The 22263-nt window shown below is 34.1% G+C and overlaps 1 protein-coding gene across 1 annotated transcript in view; it reads right to left on the bottom strand.

Annotated features, from left to right (window-relative positions):
• The window catches only part of LOC145671796 (uncharacterized), a 29035-nt gene extending 8765 nt beyond the window's left edge, over nt 1-20270 (bottom strand). Inside the window, exon 1 of the mRNA XM_081741018.1 lies at nt 18182-20270. Within this exon, the coding sequence (XP_081597144.1) occupies nt 18182-18543 (362 nt within the window). The 5' untranslated portion in view covers nt 18544-20270. The remainder of the gene's footprint in view (nt 1-18181) is intronic.
• Between the last annotated feature and the right edge of the window lie 1993 nt (nt 20271-22263).

The following is a 22263-nucleotide window of genomic DNA, read 5'->3' as shown; positions in this document are numbered from 1 at the left end:
TAGCAGAGAAGAGGAAACAGGAAAATTATGCTGGGTACAAAATCCGAATGAAATAACTACACGAAAATTTCGCAGATATCAGGCGGGAAACTTCCAAAACTTTTAGGACAAAGAAAAGCGATTTTTTGAAAGCTAAAATTAAGAAACTTGAAGATAATAGTAAAAATAAAAACATCGGGGACATGTATAAGGTAATCAGCGAAATTAGGAAAGGCTATCAACCTCGGGCTTATATATTAAAGAAATCGGACGGAACACTTCACACTGATACGGATAGCATCTTAAATAGGTAGAAAGATTTCTTTAACGATTTGCTTAACACGCAACCAAAAACTAGTGTGTGTGGAGAAAAGGAGATACACACCACAGAACCGTATAATCCAGAACCCAACCGAATAGAAGTAGAAACCGCTATAAAGAAATTAAAGAAACACAAATCTCCGGGTGTAGATGAAATTCCGGCTGAGTTAATTTTAGCTGGAGGCGAAAAATTGTCGAACAAGATACACAAACTCATTCTCCTTATCTGGAACAAGGGATAATTCCCACAAGAATGGAAAGAATCAATCATTGTTCCGATTCACAAGAAAGGCGACAAACCTGACTGTAATAATTACCGAGGCATTTCTCTTCTGTTAACATCCTATAAAATACTTTCAAATATTCTATTAGCAAGATTGACCTTATACGCAGATGAAATTATTGGAGATTATCAGTGCGGACTTAGACGAAATCGGTCAACTATCGACCAGATATTCACTATTCGCCAAATACTCGAAAAAATGTGGGAATACAATACAAGTGAATATCGTTTCACAGTGTGAAACTAGTGCTTCCGAAATATGCGAATACAATGTTTAAATTACAAGTAGTGCATCTGTAACAACTTGTTGATATAGAGTAACAAGATCAAGATAGAATCTGTTTCTTGGAAGCAGAATCCATCTCAAGAACTATTACTAGTTATGCGTTACTCTTTTACTTCTATAGAGATGAATGTTGAAAAAATCTTTAACTTGAAGCACTTCGAATTTGAATAGAAAGTTAGGGAAGGAAATAGAACGTATCGTTGGGATGCTGATCTGATCACAGAAGATATTTTCGATATCTTATCCTGTATTTCCATATGAAAATCAGATCACAAGAATACGAATCATTTGCAAGAAAACAGCTCCTCAATATCTGCTACCATTTTCGTTTTATAATGATAAATGTTGAAACTGAAGACAGATAATTTTAATCCCTTCAGGTTTGAACAGGTCTTCAACGAGAAAGATAGATCGTTTCCTCGGCAATCTGACTCGATTGAACACAACCAGATCTCAATATATATCTTACCACTTATGCTTTACGGAAATCAGTATTGAAACCAGAACTAATTGTCAGTTTGAAGCAAATGTTTTTCTGATATAGTGCTGTGAATAGTAGAGATATGTTTAAGATGCTAAAACGCTTTCATAAAAGCTTCTTTCATAAACTATGTGTTACTCTGTTTGTTTTCTGACGATAAACATTGAAACCAAAAACGGTTTATTCTAACCACTTCCAGTTTGACTGAACTTCAACGGAGGAAGTGAACATAGTATATGAATAGAGAATCGTTTACAAGAAACTGCAACCTGATAAATTTTAGCATTCTTCCTCTAAGAAAATAAGTATTAAAATTGAATCTAATGGTAAACTTGAACAACTTACGTATTTGACAGTGTCGCGAATTGTCATTATATATTGTATTCAGATGCTTGCAGAAAACTGAATCTGGTTACATGCTATCGTTTTTGTTGTATGGCAATAAAAGTTCAAAAAAATATATTGAAACCGGATTTAATAGTAAATTTGAACCATGTTCGTTTTATGTAGAGTTCAATGGGTAATCATGATATGTTCAATTTAAGCATTTAATTGTATGCAGAAAACAGCCTTTCGATATCTGTAACCTTTTCCGTTCCGTAAGCGTAAATGCTGAAAGCGGAAATGGCTAACTTGAAATGCTTACCGTTTGAATAGAGGGTTAATGGAGGAGATGGCCCTATTCTTGAAAAGCTAAATGAATTGTACAAAACCATATCTCGATAACCCTTATCGTCCTTAGTCTACAGAAATCAGTATTGCAACTACCTGTTTAGAAACTTTCAACAACTTCCAGTTTGGTAAAGTGTTGTGGGTTGTGGTGTTTCCACTCCAAACCTCAATCGGTTGTCAAACCGTTTATTACTGTTAGTTACAGTTTCCGCCCTATGATGACAAATATTAACACCACAAATAGTTCGTTTCCATCGATCCGGATTGAATAGGGGTTAGTGTGAAACCCTAGTAGTGCCGACCCATATTGTGTGGCCAAACACGTGATTTGACAGAGCGTCTTCGTTCAGAAAACTGATGCCACCGGCACTAACAGTGAGTAAAAGGTTCAGCTGCATAGCATACTCTCGCAGTAATTTTCTGAATAAAGTAAAAGCAACGCATTGCTGTGTATGGCATCGTTCTATATTTTATACGAACATATTCTTACCTAATTACCGCTAACACATGACCACTAAAATTGAAATAAATAAATCATTATTAATAAATGTGAAGATATAAAAGTCAATTTTGAAGAAAAGATGCGAAAGTGTAAGCATATATAACGAAACCTGATTTAAGCTACCCTAGTCCATGAACACATGATCTAAAATAACATACGAGAAATGCAAGAAAACAAATATTGATAATATATGTGAACATATAGAAACGTGATAAAGTTCTTCTCGGGCAATCAGCCAGGTGAAAACTGGTGGATAGGCCAACGTTTCGAGAACTGTCATCGTTCTCATCATCAGGGCAATTATGTAGAGATCAGCGAATGTAAGTAATATATACTCTGGACTGGCGAAAATGCTGGTTCCTTATTGGCTGAAAATGCTGTTTCCTGATTGGCTGATTCAATCTGTAAAACTGGAGCTGTGATTGGCTGGCTAAGTTCCGTAGTCCGTGGTACTGATTGGCTGAGGGTTATCTGGATGTTTGTGTGTCGTTTTCTTTGCTGTGGTACTGATGACCGGGTTCCACAGGGGGCTAAGTTGAAATCCAGTGTCTCTATTAACGTTGTTCGGTTCATGAACTATGGCGAGAGATTCAGCTACTATCCTGGTCCAGTAATTGGTGCTCTTGGTAATGATGGATGTGCCCTTAAGTAAAACTTTATGGCCTTCTGTTAAACTGTGTTCAGCTAAACCTGATTTTTCTGGATGGAATAATCTAATGTAATTTTCCTCTTTAAGCCCAAGTCATCTTTGATCGGGCGAAGTAAGTTTCTGATTTTTGGTGGCGGCTTGTGTATCGTCTTAATGTATTTTCTCAGAATCCGGGAGATCTTTCCAGTGTATGGTAAAACTGCTATACTCAATGGTTCTTCAGTTTCTTCTTTGGATTTCCTCTGTTCAGAAAAGGTCCTCTTCAGGGCCAAACTGATGTCATGCTTCTTGTAATTATTCTGGAGTAGCGTCTTCTTGAGATGATCCAGTTCCCGAGGGAGGGATTCTTCGTCTGAGATGTCTCTCGCTCTATGTGCTAGTGTGCTAATGACGGTGTTTCGCTGTGACTTATGATGAAAACTGTTGCCATTGAGATGGAGTAGGTTTCAGTGTGAGTAGGTTTCCTGTAGACGCTATGGCCGAGACTACCATCGGGCTTCCGGCGGATGAGAATGTCCAGGAATGGCAAGCATCCGTCCTTTTCAATCTCCATTGTGAACTTGATGTTACTATGTTGTTTATTAAGAAATTCTAGGAACAAATGCAGTGTCTTCTCCCCGTGAGGCCAGATGACAAACGTTTCATCTACGAATCTATAAAAACACGACGGCTTGAAAGGTGTCAGTTCTAATGCCTTTTGTTTAAAATTTTCCATAAAGAAATTCGCAACTGCTGGTGAAAGTGGTGATCCCATGGCGACTCCATCCGTCTGTTCATAGTACTGTCCATCATATAGAAAGTATGTTGAAGTTAGGGTGATTCTGAAGATATAGAAACATATTTAGAAAGAAAAATGTTTCACCTGTCGTGAGTTAAACCCACGACTATTTATCCCAGATATCAACGCGTTAACCATCTGACCACCGAGTCAATCTTGCAAATATTGTTTTGCCCGTTTAATTACTATGCAAAATGGCGAAATTAAATCAAGATGTAAATTATTACATTAAAAGACCTGGACAAATAAAGACGTTGACATTGGAGACACGTAAGTACAACCTAATCCTGTTATCAGCACACTTAACAGACTATAGTAAACATCATAGTAAAAACACGTGCATGGTTTTAATAAAAATTCTCTTAAGGCGGGGATTAGGGAAAGAACATTATAGTAGGTATCGTGTGACTATAAAATACGAACTGGTATCAATATTTGCTGAACTAGTAACAACCAGTCACCCAACTCTTAGGATCCCTCCTAATAATTTGGGGGTCTGCACTAGAATACTAACATTTGTCAGTCGGACGAAAGAAGACCCAAGAGTAGTTTTGGCAGTTACGAAGAGATGATTATGGTCAACTTAAATCAACGCCCGCGAGCAGCAAACAAAAGAGAAGTATCAATTCCCCCCCCCCCCCCCCGAACATCACGAGAAGAAGGTGAAAGAGAACAAGAAAACTCAGGTGTTCAGAGTAAGGTTGACAGTTGCTCTATAGGTATGAGTAATTATCAAGAAGTATTCAAGTTTATTGACAATACACTCGACGTAAAAGAAAATGATAAAGTCAAAATAGATGAAGTTAAAGAAGAACTAATAAAATGGCTCTTCTACCAATCCAAGATGGAGGGAATCACTGATAATATTAAGGAAGAAAATTAAAAACTAAAAGACGAAAACGGGGAATTTAAGACTAGACTAGTCATTGCTGAGGAAAAAATAAGAAATCAAAATAGTGTTTCATGCACGATTGCTGATCCCAAAACTAAAAGCCTTGCAGAGACAATAAAAAACAGGAGACGGTTAAGAGCTAGAGCAATTAAAGAGGCAATCGCAAAACAAAAGCCAGTCATATTTCTAAAAGGGAGGGAGAATGAGTTCATCAAATATCTTCAAACCAAGCTTGCGAAGTATTTTAATTTAATTAAGGACAGAGTTAAAGTTGTTTCTGTCAAGCTGGTGGGTGGTTCACTGATAGTCGAGACAGAAACTAAAGAAGATATAGAAAAAATATCTATAAATAGAAAAGTGATGGAAGAATTCAAAATTGAAGAAGAAAGGAATAAAAGACCATTGGCCATTATATACAATTTACCGGCAGATATTGTACATTGCGGCAGAAAGACGCAAATATTGTGTCTAAAATTATTGAACAAAACTTGGAAGATAACGATGTGGAATTTGCAAAGAAAGAAGTAAAGCCGAAATTCAGAACAGGTCCAAAGAATGACACCAGGTGCCATTTGGTATCTGAAGCACCCAATGAAGTCTATAAGAAACTACTTCACACAAATAGTGTATATCATCTTTACGAAGCCTTAACAATGAAAGATTTCGTTTCAATTCCTAGATGCCTTTGTTGTCTTGATTTAGGACATACCCAAAGGTTCAGCAAGGATGACAAACCAACTTGTAAAATTTGTGGACAAAAAAAAAAAAAAAAAAAAAAAAAAAAACGAACAAAAACATTGCTCGGAAAAAAGTAAACCCAAAGTTTGCATACCTTGCCAAAAAACCAAGAAAAAGTATACGCCTTCCAACGAAAAGGAATGCCTAACATACAAAATGTTGTATGAAAGAGAAGTATCCCGAATTGACTATGGATAAGTGTTACTTAGAACTAATATTTAAACTACAAATTAAGATCATCTTAGAAAACAAAAGAAACAAAATAAAAATCGGGAGGACAGACACTGGGAATCGTAATGAAAGCTAAATATGGATGAACACGTAGATTTACGTATCAATCTGTATGAATTTAGTTTTGACAATATAGAACAGTATGCTAACACTGTATTTATTCAAACAATAGGGAAATTTTTCAATTTCATATTTAAATGCTAGAAGTATACGGAATAAAATTAATGAATTAGAGCTACTGTTACATAGAATACATACTGTAAAAGGTATAATTATTGTTGAGACATGGTTGTATTTTGGTGAAATTGAATACTATAATATTAATAACTACAATAAGTTCTATGGTGTGTAGGGACTATAATCGTAGTGGAGGAATACTTGTTTATAGCAGTAATGATTTAATTTGTAGACATATTAGAATGGAACTTATCTAGAGCCTATAAATTATTTTTATATATATCAATATGGTTTTAGGAAAAATTAAGTACCTTAAATGCTGTAACTGATATTGTAGTAGAAATTCAAGAATCTTTGGATAACCATAAACTTGCAGCAGGATTGTTTATTCATTTAAAGAAAGCATTTGATACACTCAAACATAACATATTGCTTTAAAAGGTAGAAAATATAGGATTCAAAGGTATATCTCTTTCATGGTTTAAAAGTTACTTGTCTAATAGGTCACAATATGTCTTAGGAAATGGAAAAGAAAATAATGAGGCTCAAATAGAGTATGGTGTTCCCCAAAGTTCCATATTGGGACCATTACTGTTCTTAATTTATGTAAATGATGTTCATCTCCTTAATCTAAGAGGTAAAATAACTTTATTTGCTTATGATTTTGCTACATTCTATAAAGCTGATACTGTAGAGGAACTGATAACGTACATTAAAGAAGACTTATCTACATTATATCATTGGTTATGCATAAACTCGTTGTCTTTAAATTTAGAAAAGTCTCATTATATAATTTTTCATAAGCCGTTGTCAAATATAATTCTGTCTAACAAAATTGGAATTAAGAATTTGGAGGGGAAAAGAGTCGAATACACTACATTTTTAGGGATAATAATAGATCAACATCTAACTTGGGAATTACATATTAAAAATTTAGCAAAGAAAGTAAGTCCTATTGTAGGTGTTATATAACGCTTCAGAAAAACGCTAACAACGAACTTAAAAACAATGCTGTACAATGCATATATACAAAGTCGCTTGATATATTTGTGTATTATTTGGGGACATGCTAATAAATCAAAAATACAACCACTCATATTATTACAAAAGAAAGCCATTAGAGCAATGTATGGTCGACCATTGGATTATCCAAGTAAGAGTTTATTCATGGAATCAAATATACTGCCATTCGATTTATTAATCAAAATCCAATCCTGTATGTATGTCCATAATGTACTTTCAAATAATATACATAGTAATGTACTTTTAATAAAGAGGAAAGAGGTACGTAATTATAATACTAGAAAAAAAGAATGATCATACAACAAAGTATTGTATAAATAGCGTTAAGCATAATATTACACAAACTTATGATAGTCTGACTAAAGATATAAAAACAACACCTTTATTTAAAAAAGAAATCAAAAAACACTTTTGGAATAAATTTGCTGAATAATCTAGTAGCCTAAAAAATGATAAATGAAAACAGGGGATACCGACATATTACTACAAAAAAAAAAAAAAAAATAGCAAAAAGAAATACTTAGTCCCTTAAAGTGAGCTATTGCTCGTTGGGATAACATTTTCCATCTGCACTATCCACATGTTATACTTCTCACTCACAGGGAACTTGGAGGACCAGTTCCCTTTATAATTTAGACATATTAAGTGTGGGAAATCTGGAGGACCGATTTCCCTGTTAATGACTATATTAAGTGTGAGAAATTAGTACATTATCAAAATAAATTGTAGGAAATTTGAAAAAATGAAATGAAATCTGTAAGTTTAACGTCCCACGGTTATGCCGGTTAGGCTAAAGGAGACGGTGATAATGAGAAATGAGTGAAATGGTGGAATGAAGAAAGTGGGAGGAAACGGGAGAACCCCGAGAAAACCCACGAGCACGTGTAGGAAATTTGAATTTCCAATTTCCGTATACTATGGTATTTCTGTTACTCTTTGTTTTTTTCTCTTCTTTATTTTGCTCTTATTTTTTTAAAAAAGACTTGTGTAGGTAAAAATATGTTTTGATTGTAATGGTTTAATATATTCTGAACAAATGTAGATATCTTGTATACATTTTCAAGCACTGGTCTATATTCTGTAGCATCTCTTTTGTATAAATAAATAAAAAGTTTTCGTACTATAAACGGCGCAACTCCTTAAAGACCACATTCCTGTCATAGGAGTATTCACGCAGTCAAAAGAAAGAAACAGAACTGTTAAGATATTTGACCAAACCTAGCCTCCACTAACCACTGGTCAATAAAATTTACAAAATCCACAAAAAATGCAGAAAAAAATTGTTAATAACAAAAGAATTTGTTTCGAGAATAAAAAAATAATTTGTTACAGCCAATATTTGAACGCGGGTTATTTCATAGAATAACACGACATCGTATCGACGTATTCATGTGAGAGCTTGCAACTATCATTTCCGAAGTTTATTTACACTGGACGTATATTACCTAAAAAAGCAACGAGATGTCATTCACGCAAGGATTATTGGTGAGAACGCCTCCTCCAATAGCCAGGACAGGCTTCGTAGATTTACGAAATCACCTTTCTAATCCTCCTCAAAGAACTAGTGCGAACATCGTAAACTTAGGAAATCATTCTCTAAATCCTCGATATCTTTGTGTTCACCCCTAACCGTAGGTTGGTGGGCAACATGGAAATTTTGTAAACTGTTCACTCCCTTGGGAGATCAGTTTTAAATGTTGATAACGTATCTTCTTCGTAACTGTCTATATATTTTATCTCTGGTCTTCCTGTGCCTGGTATTCCTATTGTCTTTCCATCTATCAGCATGGTGATCAAATCGGAATGCCATATAAGATGGCCAAGCATGCTGTTTCGTTTTTTTTCCTATTATTTTTATGACCTGTTGTCCTTCATTAGTGTCCTTTTGTCCTTGTTCATTCCTTCTTCTTTTTGTCCTTGATATGCGCATCATTGTGCGCCAATACCACATTTCAAGTACTTCCAAGTTGGACATTTTACCTTTTCTCAATGCAAATTCTCGGGTAGTCCTACACATATGTAGGTGCAACAGTAAGTTTCTGAAGATTGTGGATTAACTTTTGCCTGATCTTGATCAATAGATCCAATCTTTTCTCTAAAGCCAGACGTTAACCCATAGACGTCTAAAAACCGTTAATAAAATTCAAACTTCAAGTGAAACCGGGGGCAATTCCATGACAATGTGCAGTTTTATGGCTGACTTAAACGTACGCCTTAGATTGTGGACATACGGGGACAGCGTGTGAGACTCATTTTAAAGGTTCTCGGTTCGATTTGCAGCCAGGAATTACAGTTTGTGTTCCAGGAAATTAAACATCGTAAATTTTGTGTACTATTGCTACTAAAAAAGATTTATTCTATAAAAGAAGAGAAAACCAAAACAGAAAGATGGGGTACGAGGGAAATGCAGACTATCTATGCTTAAGAGTTAAAATTTCGTTGTTCTTTCCATGGTTCCTCTGTATCTGCATGAGGCATATTATTATATTCATTTTGTTAGCATTAATTTTCATCTCTTAGAACTCAAAGAAAATATAATTTTTCCTATCTATCTAGTGGTTCCCTAAGTGATGCCGAAATATTCATTCTTTCCTGCTCCAATTGGAAGAAATATCCTGGCGTGTCATGTTTGGTGTCCAGCCATAAGACATACACTGAAACAATTCAAATGGATGAAGGAGCTACTATTTGTTAGAACGCCAACCTTTATAAAGTTTGGTGGTTAACAGGCTAGGACAAGTAATAAAAAATTGGATAAAAGGAAGGAATTAGCAAACATTAATAAATAATTGAAAAAATTCCGATTAGTAATAAAGCTAAACGCAATCATCGAAAGAAAATGCATAACACATTAAAAAATAACCAAAAAGCACAAATTGGAATAATACATTCCGAATATTAAAACTAGGAAAGAAAAAAGAGAATTAAAGAAAGAAACAATGGAAATTGAAAAGATCACGGTTCCTTTAATTCTTATACTAAAAGATTAAATATCGAATATGATTAAACATGTTACTGCATGGTAGACAAAACGCCGGAAGAAATCGGCGTCGGATTAACCTACCGGCCCACGGTTTATGCTCAATACAAGCAACGGCTTTTGGGTCAAATATGGTAAAATACCACATGATACTTATTGTGAAGTTTCAATCTACAGAGATAAAGCCATCTATGTATGAGACTATTCTATCTTTGAATTGTATTATATTCGACTTTTCAATTTAAATTTCAGGTCAAAATTTGTACATGTATAAAAGTTGGTTGTCTAGCGACATTCTGCACATTTGAAGCTGGTAACACTGTTATCCTGGATATGTAGGCCTTAATCAGAAATATTCGATTAAACATTTCTTTTCAAACGTAAAAGTTATAAAACTGCCTTCTGGCAACTTTGATGACTCGGTACGGTGCCTGTGTTAAGACAAATCTACAAACATGGGAGCTTATTATGATATAGCTATAATTTCGTTATTTTCACTGCGTTTTCTTTTGGAACAAGAAGGTAAGATGAATATTGTATAGAAGTTGTATCGTATAAGAGCTGTAAAGAGTAGTTACTAACCGTAGCTTTCAAGATTTGTTTGCTTTAAGATTCGTGAAGGCAATGAGTATATATTATTTATTTCCCTCCGTTTTCTTGAATTCAAATTGTTCCGCAGGTGTCAGTTTCGCTGATGATTACACCAGGAAGTAGTACCAGAATCATGTCCTGCCATGTCATGATACAATTGCCACCTCGCATACAGTTTTGATATTTCGTTACTTTTCACGTCACACTGAGTTAAAAATATAAATGAATTGATTAACAAATTTTTCATTACCGTAAACAAGTAATAAAAATCTCAGTAATTTCACACCAAGTGTTAACAATAAGATAATACAGGTTTAGCACGAGCAATGTCGTTGTAAGCCACAAGAAGCCTAACAGATTGGGTGTCGCGCGGAACATGACTTTGTAGGGATAGTGGGAACTGATGAGGGGGAGGTGCCGAAGACACGAGGAGGGGGCATAAGTTTTTCTGTGATCAACTCATAAACTGTGCATACCTTTCCCTGCGATAGTCTAAAACATTTCTTTCCATAGAATGTAATCCTGTGAACTGAATTGGCATGTCATTAAATCATAAAAAATACAGAAGAGAAAAGTTTCAGACTGTGTGTTTTCAATGATGTCCTTGACAAAATCAAAGTATGACTAACCGGAATTCCAAACACGAAAACTTTTACCATGACATGGTGTGTTTCGATCCAAGGTGGCTTTCTGATTTAAAATTCGAACTACCCAAAGAAAGCAATGAACAAAACCTGTAGGGAACTTATCAACTAGAGAAAGGGAAACTTATCGACTAACTAAAATTATATGTAGAGGTTCGATCGAAAACATCGAAAGGAGATGTTGTGAGTGAATATATAAGTAGTGAGTATAAAGAGAAAATATGGAGAGACGATATTGAACCAGAGATGTAAAAATCAACTTAAAAATAAAGCTAGCAAGTCTTGCTTCACATGTGCGTTTAGAATTATATACGAATGTCGCATATATGTCTTATGTTATACATAACTCATTAAAGTGTAACAATTTCTCTTTACGATCGCTATAACACAGGTAAATTGTTAACGAGCGTTTTTCAAACTCAAGATTATTAAATCTAGATTAAGGGCGAACCTCGGTCAAGACAACATTGAACCGTTTTTGTTAATGCAGTATGAAATGTATATACTAAACAAAGTGAATTAAGATGTCATAATTAACAAACTCTGTCATGATAGTACAGAATTGAAAATATTTCTGATGTAAGGTACGAATGTCCATGTTTCTTGTCATGTAAACAGATCAAAGTGATAAAAGTTGAATGTTCTACATATATATATAGATAGATAATGTGGCACTGCACCACTAGTAATCAAGTTGTCTGAAACCAAATTGAACTATCATAACTGCATTTTCGAGGTGTCAACAAGTACGTGTAAAACTTTAAACCCAGTATCTAAAATAGCAAAAAAGGTAGATTGCAACATTGTTACATCATCTTTTAATGTGAGTTTATTTATCACTGTTTTCAAAAGCGCTAATTTATCAAGTCATTAAAAACTACATAGTCCAATCTGGCTACAGATAGCTCGAAAGTGCATTTATTTCACTGCTTTCTCACAGCTCAATTCAGAGCCCCATAATAAAAGAGACCTAAGTTATTTATGACGTTTCCACTAAGGTTTATTTATATTCAGAAATGTACTCTCCGCAGCACAATATGCTAACTAGAAGAACAACATCGCAGTTCACTTTAGGGTCTTCAAATGATTGAACTGCATCGTGGTTCTCCTCCAAGTTTATATATTTCACTATGGATAATAGATTTCCTTGGCACAAATAAACTTACTTCAAAAGTTAGTTAGTCCCCTTGACCTTCAAGGTCTTCACATTACGTTTGATGTAGATGTTTATTGAGTTTAAAGGAATAAAATTATGTGGTTCTGAAACGTACATTTTGAGCGTTTAAACGGACTGCGATGATAGCTTTTAATAGCACATTATATACTACTGTTGATCATCCAGTTAAAACATAAAATATGCGTATGTAATAACGTCTCTATGTTAGAGGCAATGCGCCCTCCTAGTAGAGGTAGTGTCCCCTCATTATGATCCTGCTAGAAATAAGAAAACTATTAATATTAGAAAAAACTAATCCAGAAGCATGGGATAACATCAGATGGTAAAATATAGAATCAAATTAATTTCAGAACTTAGCTAAACAAATAATCAAGAACATGCCGAGGAGAAAAACACAAGGAAATCAAGAAAATGGTCGTACATTACTTTAGCACAGATGATAAATCTTTATAAACGAAAACGAGAAAATTTGTCATAAAAAAAATTAACTTCTCTGGAAATAACGTGGAACAGGTGTACATCACTTTCGTTTTGTTAATGAACGTTATAATACATGTTTCTGATTCCAAGTGTGTTTGTGTTAATTGTGGCAACAAATCAAATGCAAGATAGGACAAACCATAACCAAATGATATTTGGAACAATGGAAAGAAAGTCAAGAACGAACTTTTAGATGATAATCCTGTTGATTGGCATCAGTATCTTCTTGCATTAACTCCATTTTCACTCGAACTTTATCCTATTCATATTAAGACGATACTAATGGGAATTAGAATTGAAGGATTAATCCAAATAATAACATTAACTTTAACTGAAGACAAAGAAGAGAAACTAATTTTTATGATTCACTCCCAGCAATTTTAGGATTACCATGTGGGTAAGGTATATACTTTTAGAGAAATTTTTAAATTCAAAAAAACAACGTAAAAATAGAAGGAAACGAATGAGAAATAGATTGAATTTAACTTCAGAGACCATGCAACATCTGAAATGCATAACCGTAACCTAGTGAGTTATAATTATTCAGAAAAGAGCAGCAACGGAAATAGACAATTACAAGGAAGAAAAAGGCATGAAGCAAGTGCCCTTGATAAGACTGTAAGTAGTCGACAAAGAAAGGGGAGATGCGGGGTATAATCTTAAAAGGAAACAATAGTATAAATTAACCAAATCCATGTTTGGTAATGGAAATTCTTGTAAAGGGTGATGCATAAGCTTAAAAACGACACCCAAACCAGTATCCTATGAAATTTGAGCCATCTGCAAACGCTAATCGAACAAATGTCAAGAACGCAACATTTTGTTGGTAAATTGTGAGTAGTTTGAGAACCTATAATTTCAAAAGTGACATCGAAAACAATCTCAAGTTTCCAATTTTTTTCGCCAGCTGGTAATACTATTTGAAATGTTAAATTTAACTTTAATTTCTAAGGCTTCACCTGTCAACTTCCTGATTTTATATCCAATAGCTCAGTGTTTGCCGGTACATCTTCAAGTGCAAAAAGTATGGACCTGTGCAAAAACGCAGTATGAAGTGCGGTAAATGCTATAAATACACGACTAGTGACATGATTATAGAAAACTCAGATACTGGTGGAATAAGGCGAAAAGAGTGTAAAAAATATTTAAAAAATTGAGAAAAGCTGCAAATTAAAGAAAGGGAAAATACGTGGAAACACAAAATATATTTTTTAAAAAAATTATATACATGTGAACTATAAGCCCTGGGCCTTATAACCTTCTCGTCAGTCTTGGTTCCTTGTACTCTCACGCTCCTGCACTTTCGATTGGATCACAGAATATATTCCAACGTGCAAGAAATCTAATACAAGTGGACAATGGTTTTTCTTAAAGCAGTTTACATCTTTTCTCTCATAAAACTTTGGATTGATAGCCATCATTGCGCTTTTGTTATGTAAACCTGTATTAAAGAATGAAATGCCCCTTAGAAGGTGTATTTTTCTATGCTACTATGAAACTTTTTTTCGAAAGGCTGGATGTACTTAATAATTTCGTATTGAGGATTATATTCTTAATCTGGACTGTAGAGGACAAATTTGCAAGTAAATGAATAAATAAATAACGCTTTGCTGGCATTTTGTGAGCACAACAGTACGCCGCATGAAAATTGACTAACGTCGCTCTGAAATCAATCTAAGTAATAATGATGATGTCAGCCTAAAGGAGTTCTAAATAGAACAAAAAGCCGTTAATAAAATACCCTTTTCAAATGTACCAGGAGGATATTGTCTGAGAAGATGCTGCTGCTCTTAACAAAAATTGAGACTAACTTTGGTTTGAAATCGATTCGTAGTCATAAGAACCATCTCCTTTTAAAGAAAATCGAAAAGAAATAAAGCACCATCGGCCACCCTTTTTAAAGGTATTAAGATTCTATTTTGTAAAAGAAAACAAGATACCTTGCGTAGTTATTTCATACTGATAAATCTCTTTCTAATATTCTATTCTAAAGTAATTTTTAAATAAAAAATATTTAAATCCTGCGGGACTTGTATCTAGGGCCATTCTCATGTCTGTCAAAAATCTAAAAGCAAACTACCAAAATTTATTTCACTCACTTAGTAACAAAGACCTCATCCCAGATTACATCCTCTGAACTTAGAAGCAAAATAGCACTAATAGCTGTTAAAGCTCGAAACATGTTTCAAATAGAATGACTAGCGATTTTTTTATTTTTTGTACCTGGGATATTTTTACATTCCTTTGTATTCTCAAATAAGATCTCAATTCATTTTAGTCACCTAAAAGGAATGAATGATTTTAATATTATTCCATCTGCAGTTAGAATCAGAGTAGCACCCATTCTCATCAACAAGTTTGAAACAAGTTTAATGCTACGATCAAGATTTCTTTTCTTGTTTGTCAGAACGGACATTAACACTTCCTCCTTCATTAAAAAAAAAAAAAAAAAAAAAACTCACGATTTACTTCCCTCTTCTACTAGGGATAGCACGATATCAAAAACAGACTTCTACGATAGGCCCAGAGCAACGCAAACAAAAAGTTCAAATCGGAAAGCGCTTGAAATAGAACTTTCTTCCACCTAGGGATATTCTTACAAATTTCTAAATTCTAAAAAGCACAAACTCTAAATTTGTTACACTTAACTAGTAAAAATGGAAAGAAATAAATTATTCATTCCGCAACATTGATTGTAGAATAGTTGCAATTAAAAGGTACAGACCCGAAACATGTTACGAAAATGTTTGTAATTCTTATTCTTGAAATATTATCGATCTTGTTGTTGATAGTAGTTTTTCCGCTTCTCAACGCGAAGGATATAATTTGGAATTATCTTATCCGTATTAACTGAGGGAAACACATTATTTATTGTTATCTGATACAACATAAAGGATACAGGTATGTTCGCAGATAACAGAAACTAAGATTATCCATTTCTTTCTTTTCTTACCTAATAAATCTTTTGACCTCTCGTTTACGCGCTCTGAGGAACTAAGGTCTTACTTCAAAAAACGTTATCGGTATTCGATGAGTGAAGTAATTAGCTATTATTTTCTACAATCTGAGAAAGGATAAGAATATCTTAGGTATGGGCTATAAAAATTCCCAATCGTTTTAGCTGTAACATGTTTTGAATCTGGAATCACGCCATTTTGTAAGATAAGTGAAATGACTTTAAATTTTGGCGGATCTTAAAGAGAGAACGCACCTAGATGTCACAAATTATCTCAAACTTTTGTATTTATTTTAGACGTGTTTCGACACTGTAGGGAGCACTGATGCCTAAATATTGTTATAAATATTTTTATACATCAGTGGAATAACCCTGTATTGTCCTGGATTACTCAATAGGTTATTACTAATAATGTATATTTTGCAGTTATATTTCTTGTATGCTATGTTTAAAAACTGATTATATATATATATATACAAGTTTAGGTAAAAATTACTGTTATATTACTGTACAAACTTGTATTTTTTCATATACCAGGCGAAATATCACTAGTTTAGAGAAAAAGTATGCTTATACAAAATATTTTGAAATTAAGAACTAATAAGAAATAAATATGAAGAGCAACGTTCTTGCAATTTCCATGTCCATTGCCGATACAATCGCCATTCCTAATCATAATTATAATAATAATTATTATTACAAAACTGCGCAAAATTAATACCAATGAGCAAGAACTGCTGAGCCTAAAAACTATTTATTCGATACTGATAGCAGCCCTATTTGATTAATCTCTATTCTTCGTTATATTTTGGGCTCTTTTACCTCTAGAGTACTCTTTTCCATATTGTTAGTCATAAGTGTATGTTAACTTGCTCTTATAAATTAGTATACGAACCGAGCTTCATCTTTCTAACATGATGGCAGAGAGAGAGAGAGAGACAGAGAGTAAATTTCTAACATCTTCTTTAACACTTCCTTTTCCCCTGTTATGGTAAACGAAATAATGACACATAACCTACAGTTTCTTCGAAACTCTAATGTCTTGGATAAAAGTACTTTGAAGTATACAAACTCTACGGTTGGAATTTGTATACAAGAGCAACCAATATGAAAACTTTTACTGGTCGAAGTTTACTATAAAAGACAGGGAACTAATTCGTAATAACATTTTAAATAATACCGTATTGTGCATGTTATACATAAATTCGTTCACAAAATAGCTAGCAACCACTGTAAGCGACATGAATAACTAATTTCAATGTGCTAAATCATGACACACAAAAAATATTTGGGAGTTAACGGATCTACATAGGTAGAAATTTACGTTACTAATGTATTGTGTTATTTTGGAACGCAAATATGCAAGCAATGAAAGCATCTCAGGATGTTACTCATAATGTCTTTAGGAACCTACAAATACATATTCAACACGTATGATATGTAGGCTTATGCTATATACAGTGCTTTGCGCTATCCTCGTTTTCGTGTATACTTATTTGCGTTGATATAATTGATCCTAATCGACACATCCCTGTACTCCCAGTCGGACCAACAACCTGCGCCTTGTCCTCATTTAAATAGCAATCTTTTTCTTTTACCGACCATCTAGCACATGTTGGTTAGTGTTGAGTATATAATAATTATTGTATCCCCTACGTGCGACCTTGTATGAAGAAATAGATGTCCATATCCTAGAGATGATTGCTGAATATATAAAAAGTCGAATGTCTTGATAGAAATGAGTACCGTATAAAATGAATTTATGTCTGTATAGTTATCTACAATCATTGAACATCCATTGTTGATTAGAATACTCTTTTATCTTGTATTTTGTTAATGTCTTTCGAAGCCCTCCGGAAATTGAGGGTAGACTCATTAGAGCTAAGTCCTCAATAAAATAACAAACGTCTATATTTTTTGTTCAAGAATAACCATTTCACATTAAAATTTCGAAAATTTTAGGATACATTTTATTCTTACGATCGGTTATTTTTACCTAAGACTCTATATAAATAAAACACTATCGTCGAGCACCCATATTGTAAATATTTACAAGAATAAAGAATTTGGTGAGAAATTCGTATTTAATATTAAAGAATCATTATTTTATCAAGATACGAACTACATAAGATTTGTAAGGATCTTATTTTTATAATTTTGTATACAGTTAGTCTATGTGTGCCATGTCATTTCAAAATTGCAGGTTAGTAATTTACGTTCGAGATATCTCCCATAGCTAAATATTATTCATGAATTATTGTCTTTAACCTACAAACTTTCTGAACCTATGTATCCGTATTATTAATCTGAGCCAATTACTTTATGAAAAATTGAATATTACCTTCCTGGCCGAACGGAATTTAAACTTTTTGTAGTTAATTGTTGGGAGTTCTTAGAGTACGACGCGAAAGTCTCTTGAACCATTGGTTTTCTTAGCGTTTCTATATCACTTTCAAACGCAGGATGTTCTACGGCAAATTCTGATTTCACCGTATCAACGTTTAGTTTATCATCCAAAGAATACATAACTGCATCCTTCTCCATTGTTTGCTCTCCTTCCATTGTAGATAATACTAATTCTTTGTTTTCAGTCATCAGTTCGTATGTCCACCCTTTCCCTTCCAGTGGATCTTCCTGAGGTAAGTCATAATCAATTTCTTCTTTGCACATCAATTCCAACTTAACAGGTGCCTCACCAGCCATTCTGATTTCCAATTTAATAAGAATTTGACACTGTTCTTATACTTCCCTTGTCTTTTAAGTTGCCAGTGTTAATGACGTGATTGACAAGAACGTTCACAGCAACTTTACACTTGCAATCAAACATACGATCAGATTTTAATAAAATACAGAATAAATGCAGTTTGAAAACAGTAAGTTCATCACAATTTTAATGTCCCAGGTAACAAAGATCATTGGACTGTTATTACGTGTATTAAGCGTATAATAAATTATAAAAGCGAAGCACTTAACAAAAGATTTAAAGTATAAAGTAAATAATTATGCGAAGAGAGGTATTACCGCATCCCAATCTGCGTCGTGAATAGAGATGGGCAGAATCGAGTCCAAGAATCGATTCCACTCGATTCCTTACTGTACTCGATTCTGGATTCGGTTTAATTATTCTCACTCAGTGTCCTGCGTGATGATCCTACGTTCATGACTTCATGTACGCGCTTTCTGGATTCGATTCTGGATCGTTTCTGAATTCCGTTTTATTATGCTCAATCAGTGGCTCACCTCCCTGGCAGTGCATTCAACAAGCTGCGTATACACAACACATTTCTGCTATTCATATGTCAACTGATGGGAAACTAATCCTTACGCAGCGTAAAGAGCTTTGACTGAATTCACTAAAGTAGCGTACTCCTTGTCTCGTCTTGTTATCAGCGGAGGGAGGGAAAGGCCAGTACCCAGACAACACGTACGTGTACGATACATATGCCCTATCCATGCATAAGCCGTACATGTATACATGTGCATTTGTGTGGATGATGAACACATACATAACCCGTGCATAAACCGTACATGTGAATTTGCGTAGATGAAGCGCACATACATAACTCGTGAATGTGCATATGTGCATTTGCATGGGTTATGCACACGTACATACCAGTGATTACGTCGTGCATGTGCACATGTGCATTTGCAGGGATAAAGCACACATTTATATAACCCGTGTATAAGCCGTTACGTGCACTTGTGCATTTGCGTGGATGAAGCACACATACAAAACCCGTGCTTAAGCCGTTATGTGCACATGTGCATTTGCATGGATGAAGCACACATTTATATAACCCGTGCTTCAGCCATTATGTACACATGTAAATTTGCATGGATGCAGCGCACGTACGTAATCCGTGCTTAAGCCGTTATATGCACATGTGCATTTGCATGGATGAAGCACACATTTATATAACCCGTGCTTAAGCCATTATGTCTTACTTGAAGAATAGGTATCAGATAGTTCAAATTACGAACGAAAATAATGGCGAAATGCATAATTTTAGTAGTTATAAAGGTACAATACTAACTGGTGTACCTCAAGGATCAGTGCTTGGTCCATTGCTCTTTCTTATTTACATCAATGATTTGACACATGAAATGTTGCCAAATAAATGTGTTTTATTTGCTGATGACACCAATGTTATTATTACAGGTAACTCACGACATGATATTGAATATAATCTAAACACTGCGTTTTCACGATTAAGTAAGTGGTTAAGTAACAATAAATTAGTTCTAAATAATGATAAAACTTCCTTGCTGAATTTTTATTATCCTCTTCAAAATAAATTTATTTCTTACGTAATGGTAAATAACAAAAAAGTCGACTTTTCTATTTCAACTAAATTTCTTCGTGTCACCATAAGTTCGAAACTAACTTGGAATGAGCATATTTCTTAACTCAACAAAAAATTAAGTAGTATTTGTTTCGGCCTCCATAGACTAAGAGGTAATGTCACAACAGAGGCCTTAGTTTCGGTTTACATTGCAAAATTCCATTCTTTAATAACTTACGGTATTATTTTTTGGGGTTATTCTACTGAATGTATTAGCACGTTTCGCTTACAAAAGAAAGCACTAAGGGTTGTGTTTGGATTGTCACCAAAGTCTTCTTGCAAGCCCATCTTTCGAGGACAAAAAATATTACCATTACCTTGTGCGTATCTATATAAAATTATCTTGTTTACTGTAAGTAACAAACACTTATTTATTGAAAACAGTAACGTCCATAAATACAATACTCGATTCGTTAATAATTTGCATGTTATCCCCCAAAATTTCTCGTTTTTTTTAAAAGTGTATATATTAAGTGTACAAAAATTTTCAATAAGTTACCTGACTTTCTAAAGCAAAACAAATCATATTCTATATTTAAATCTGATCTTCACGAGTTCTTAGTAGATAAATGTTACTACTCGGTAAATGAGTTTTTTGAAGATAATGTATAAATGTTTTTTTTTTCTTTGTTAATTATATTATGATTGTTTAAGCTTATAAAAGCCATAGTTATGTATGTATTACTTTATCTGTAAGTTTTTTATACCATATATGTAAATATTTTGTAATCTTGACAACTGTATGCGTGCTCGAGAATACTCTCATTTGTATGCAAAACAGGCAAATAAATAAATAAATAAAATAAATAAATAAATATGTACACATGTGCATTTGCATGGATGCAGCGCACCTACGTAATCCGTGCTTAAGCCGTTATGTGCGCATGTGCATTTCATTTCATTTCATTCTTTATTCATCCATGTCGTACATTATTGGTCAGAGACCAGTACCAGAGATTTGTCAAATAAGGCCCGCTATACATTATAGGATAGATCCTAGGAAATCTCTTACGATTTGTCCTAGAGTCAAAATCTCAACGTATATGGCATCAGATCGCATGTCATTTCCTGTGTTCTGAACGATCCTATGAGATTTCTCTTGTTTAGAGCACGCTCTATTTCGGAAAGAAAATTCGTAAGATTTCGATTTAAGCGACATCAGGTGAGAGAAAGTGAAAACACAACTGATGAGGTATCGTCTGATCGTACAGGTTAACTTTAGGTGTACCACTCGAAATAATTGTTATAATTTATCACTGTTTCCTAAATGATTTACGTTAACCGACATGAAAATTATTCACATAGCATAAATAAAATCCCTCAAGAAAACCATCAAAAGCAATTGATGATAACCTACAATTCTTTTACGATTTGCGTACAAATACGGGATCCGGATATATAGCATAAAAACTATAGTGCAGAAAACGCAAACCAAGTTGTGCTAGGTGGCCTCTGAAAAGTTCCGAATGCTATCTAACATCCAGGGCAGGGCTATGCGGGGACCCGAGCGAAGGAAGCAGGCGCGTCAGTTAATGTAGTGAAAACGAGTGGGTTTCGGCAATGATACGAGTTTGAATAGGAATTGTCATGGTATCGTGGTGGTAGCGCTCCACTTCTAAACCTAAACTATAGCTTCTGTAAACTATACAGAAATAAATCGGCGGTGGGAAATAGTATCACCGGTCATCTTTCATATGCATTCGCTTAGGTAAATGTTTCGCAGAAGGGGTCCAAAAGTAGGCAAAACATACAAAATTTACAGGAGAAATGGAAGATGCAAGTACTTAGACCTAACCAAATCTAACCTAATGAAATTAACTAACTTAAACTAACCTAATATTAATAGAAGTAAGCGAAATTTTATCACTTTTTGAAAATTAGCTGGAGCCATATACTAATATAATCTGATATAACATAACCGTAACTAACCTGAACCAGCTTAAACTAAACTAATGTAAATAGCAACAACCGAAATTGTAACATTTTTTAGAAAAATTAGCTGGACCCTTTCTGCTTAACATTGTCTCTCACCTATTATATCCGTCGTTAAAACAATTATAATAATTTTACACTAGTAACC

The sequence above is a fragment of the Thermobia domestica genome, chromosome 15 (assembly GCF_964235325.1).
Source record: "Thermobia domestica chromosome 15, izTheDome1.hap1.1, whole genome shotgun sequence".
NCBI lineage: Eukaryota > Metazoa > Arthropoda > Insecta > Zygentoma > Lepismatidae > Thermobia > Thermobia domestica.
This window is presented reverse-complemented; position numbering and strand designations above follow the sequence as displayed.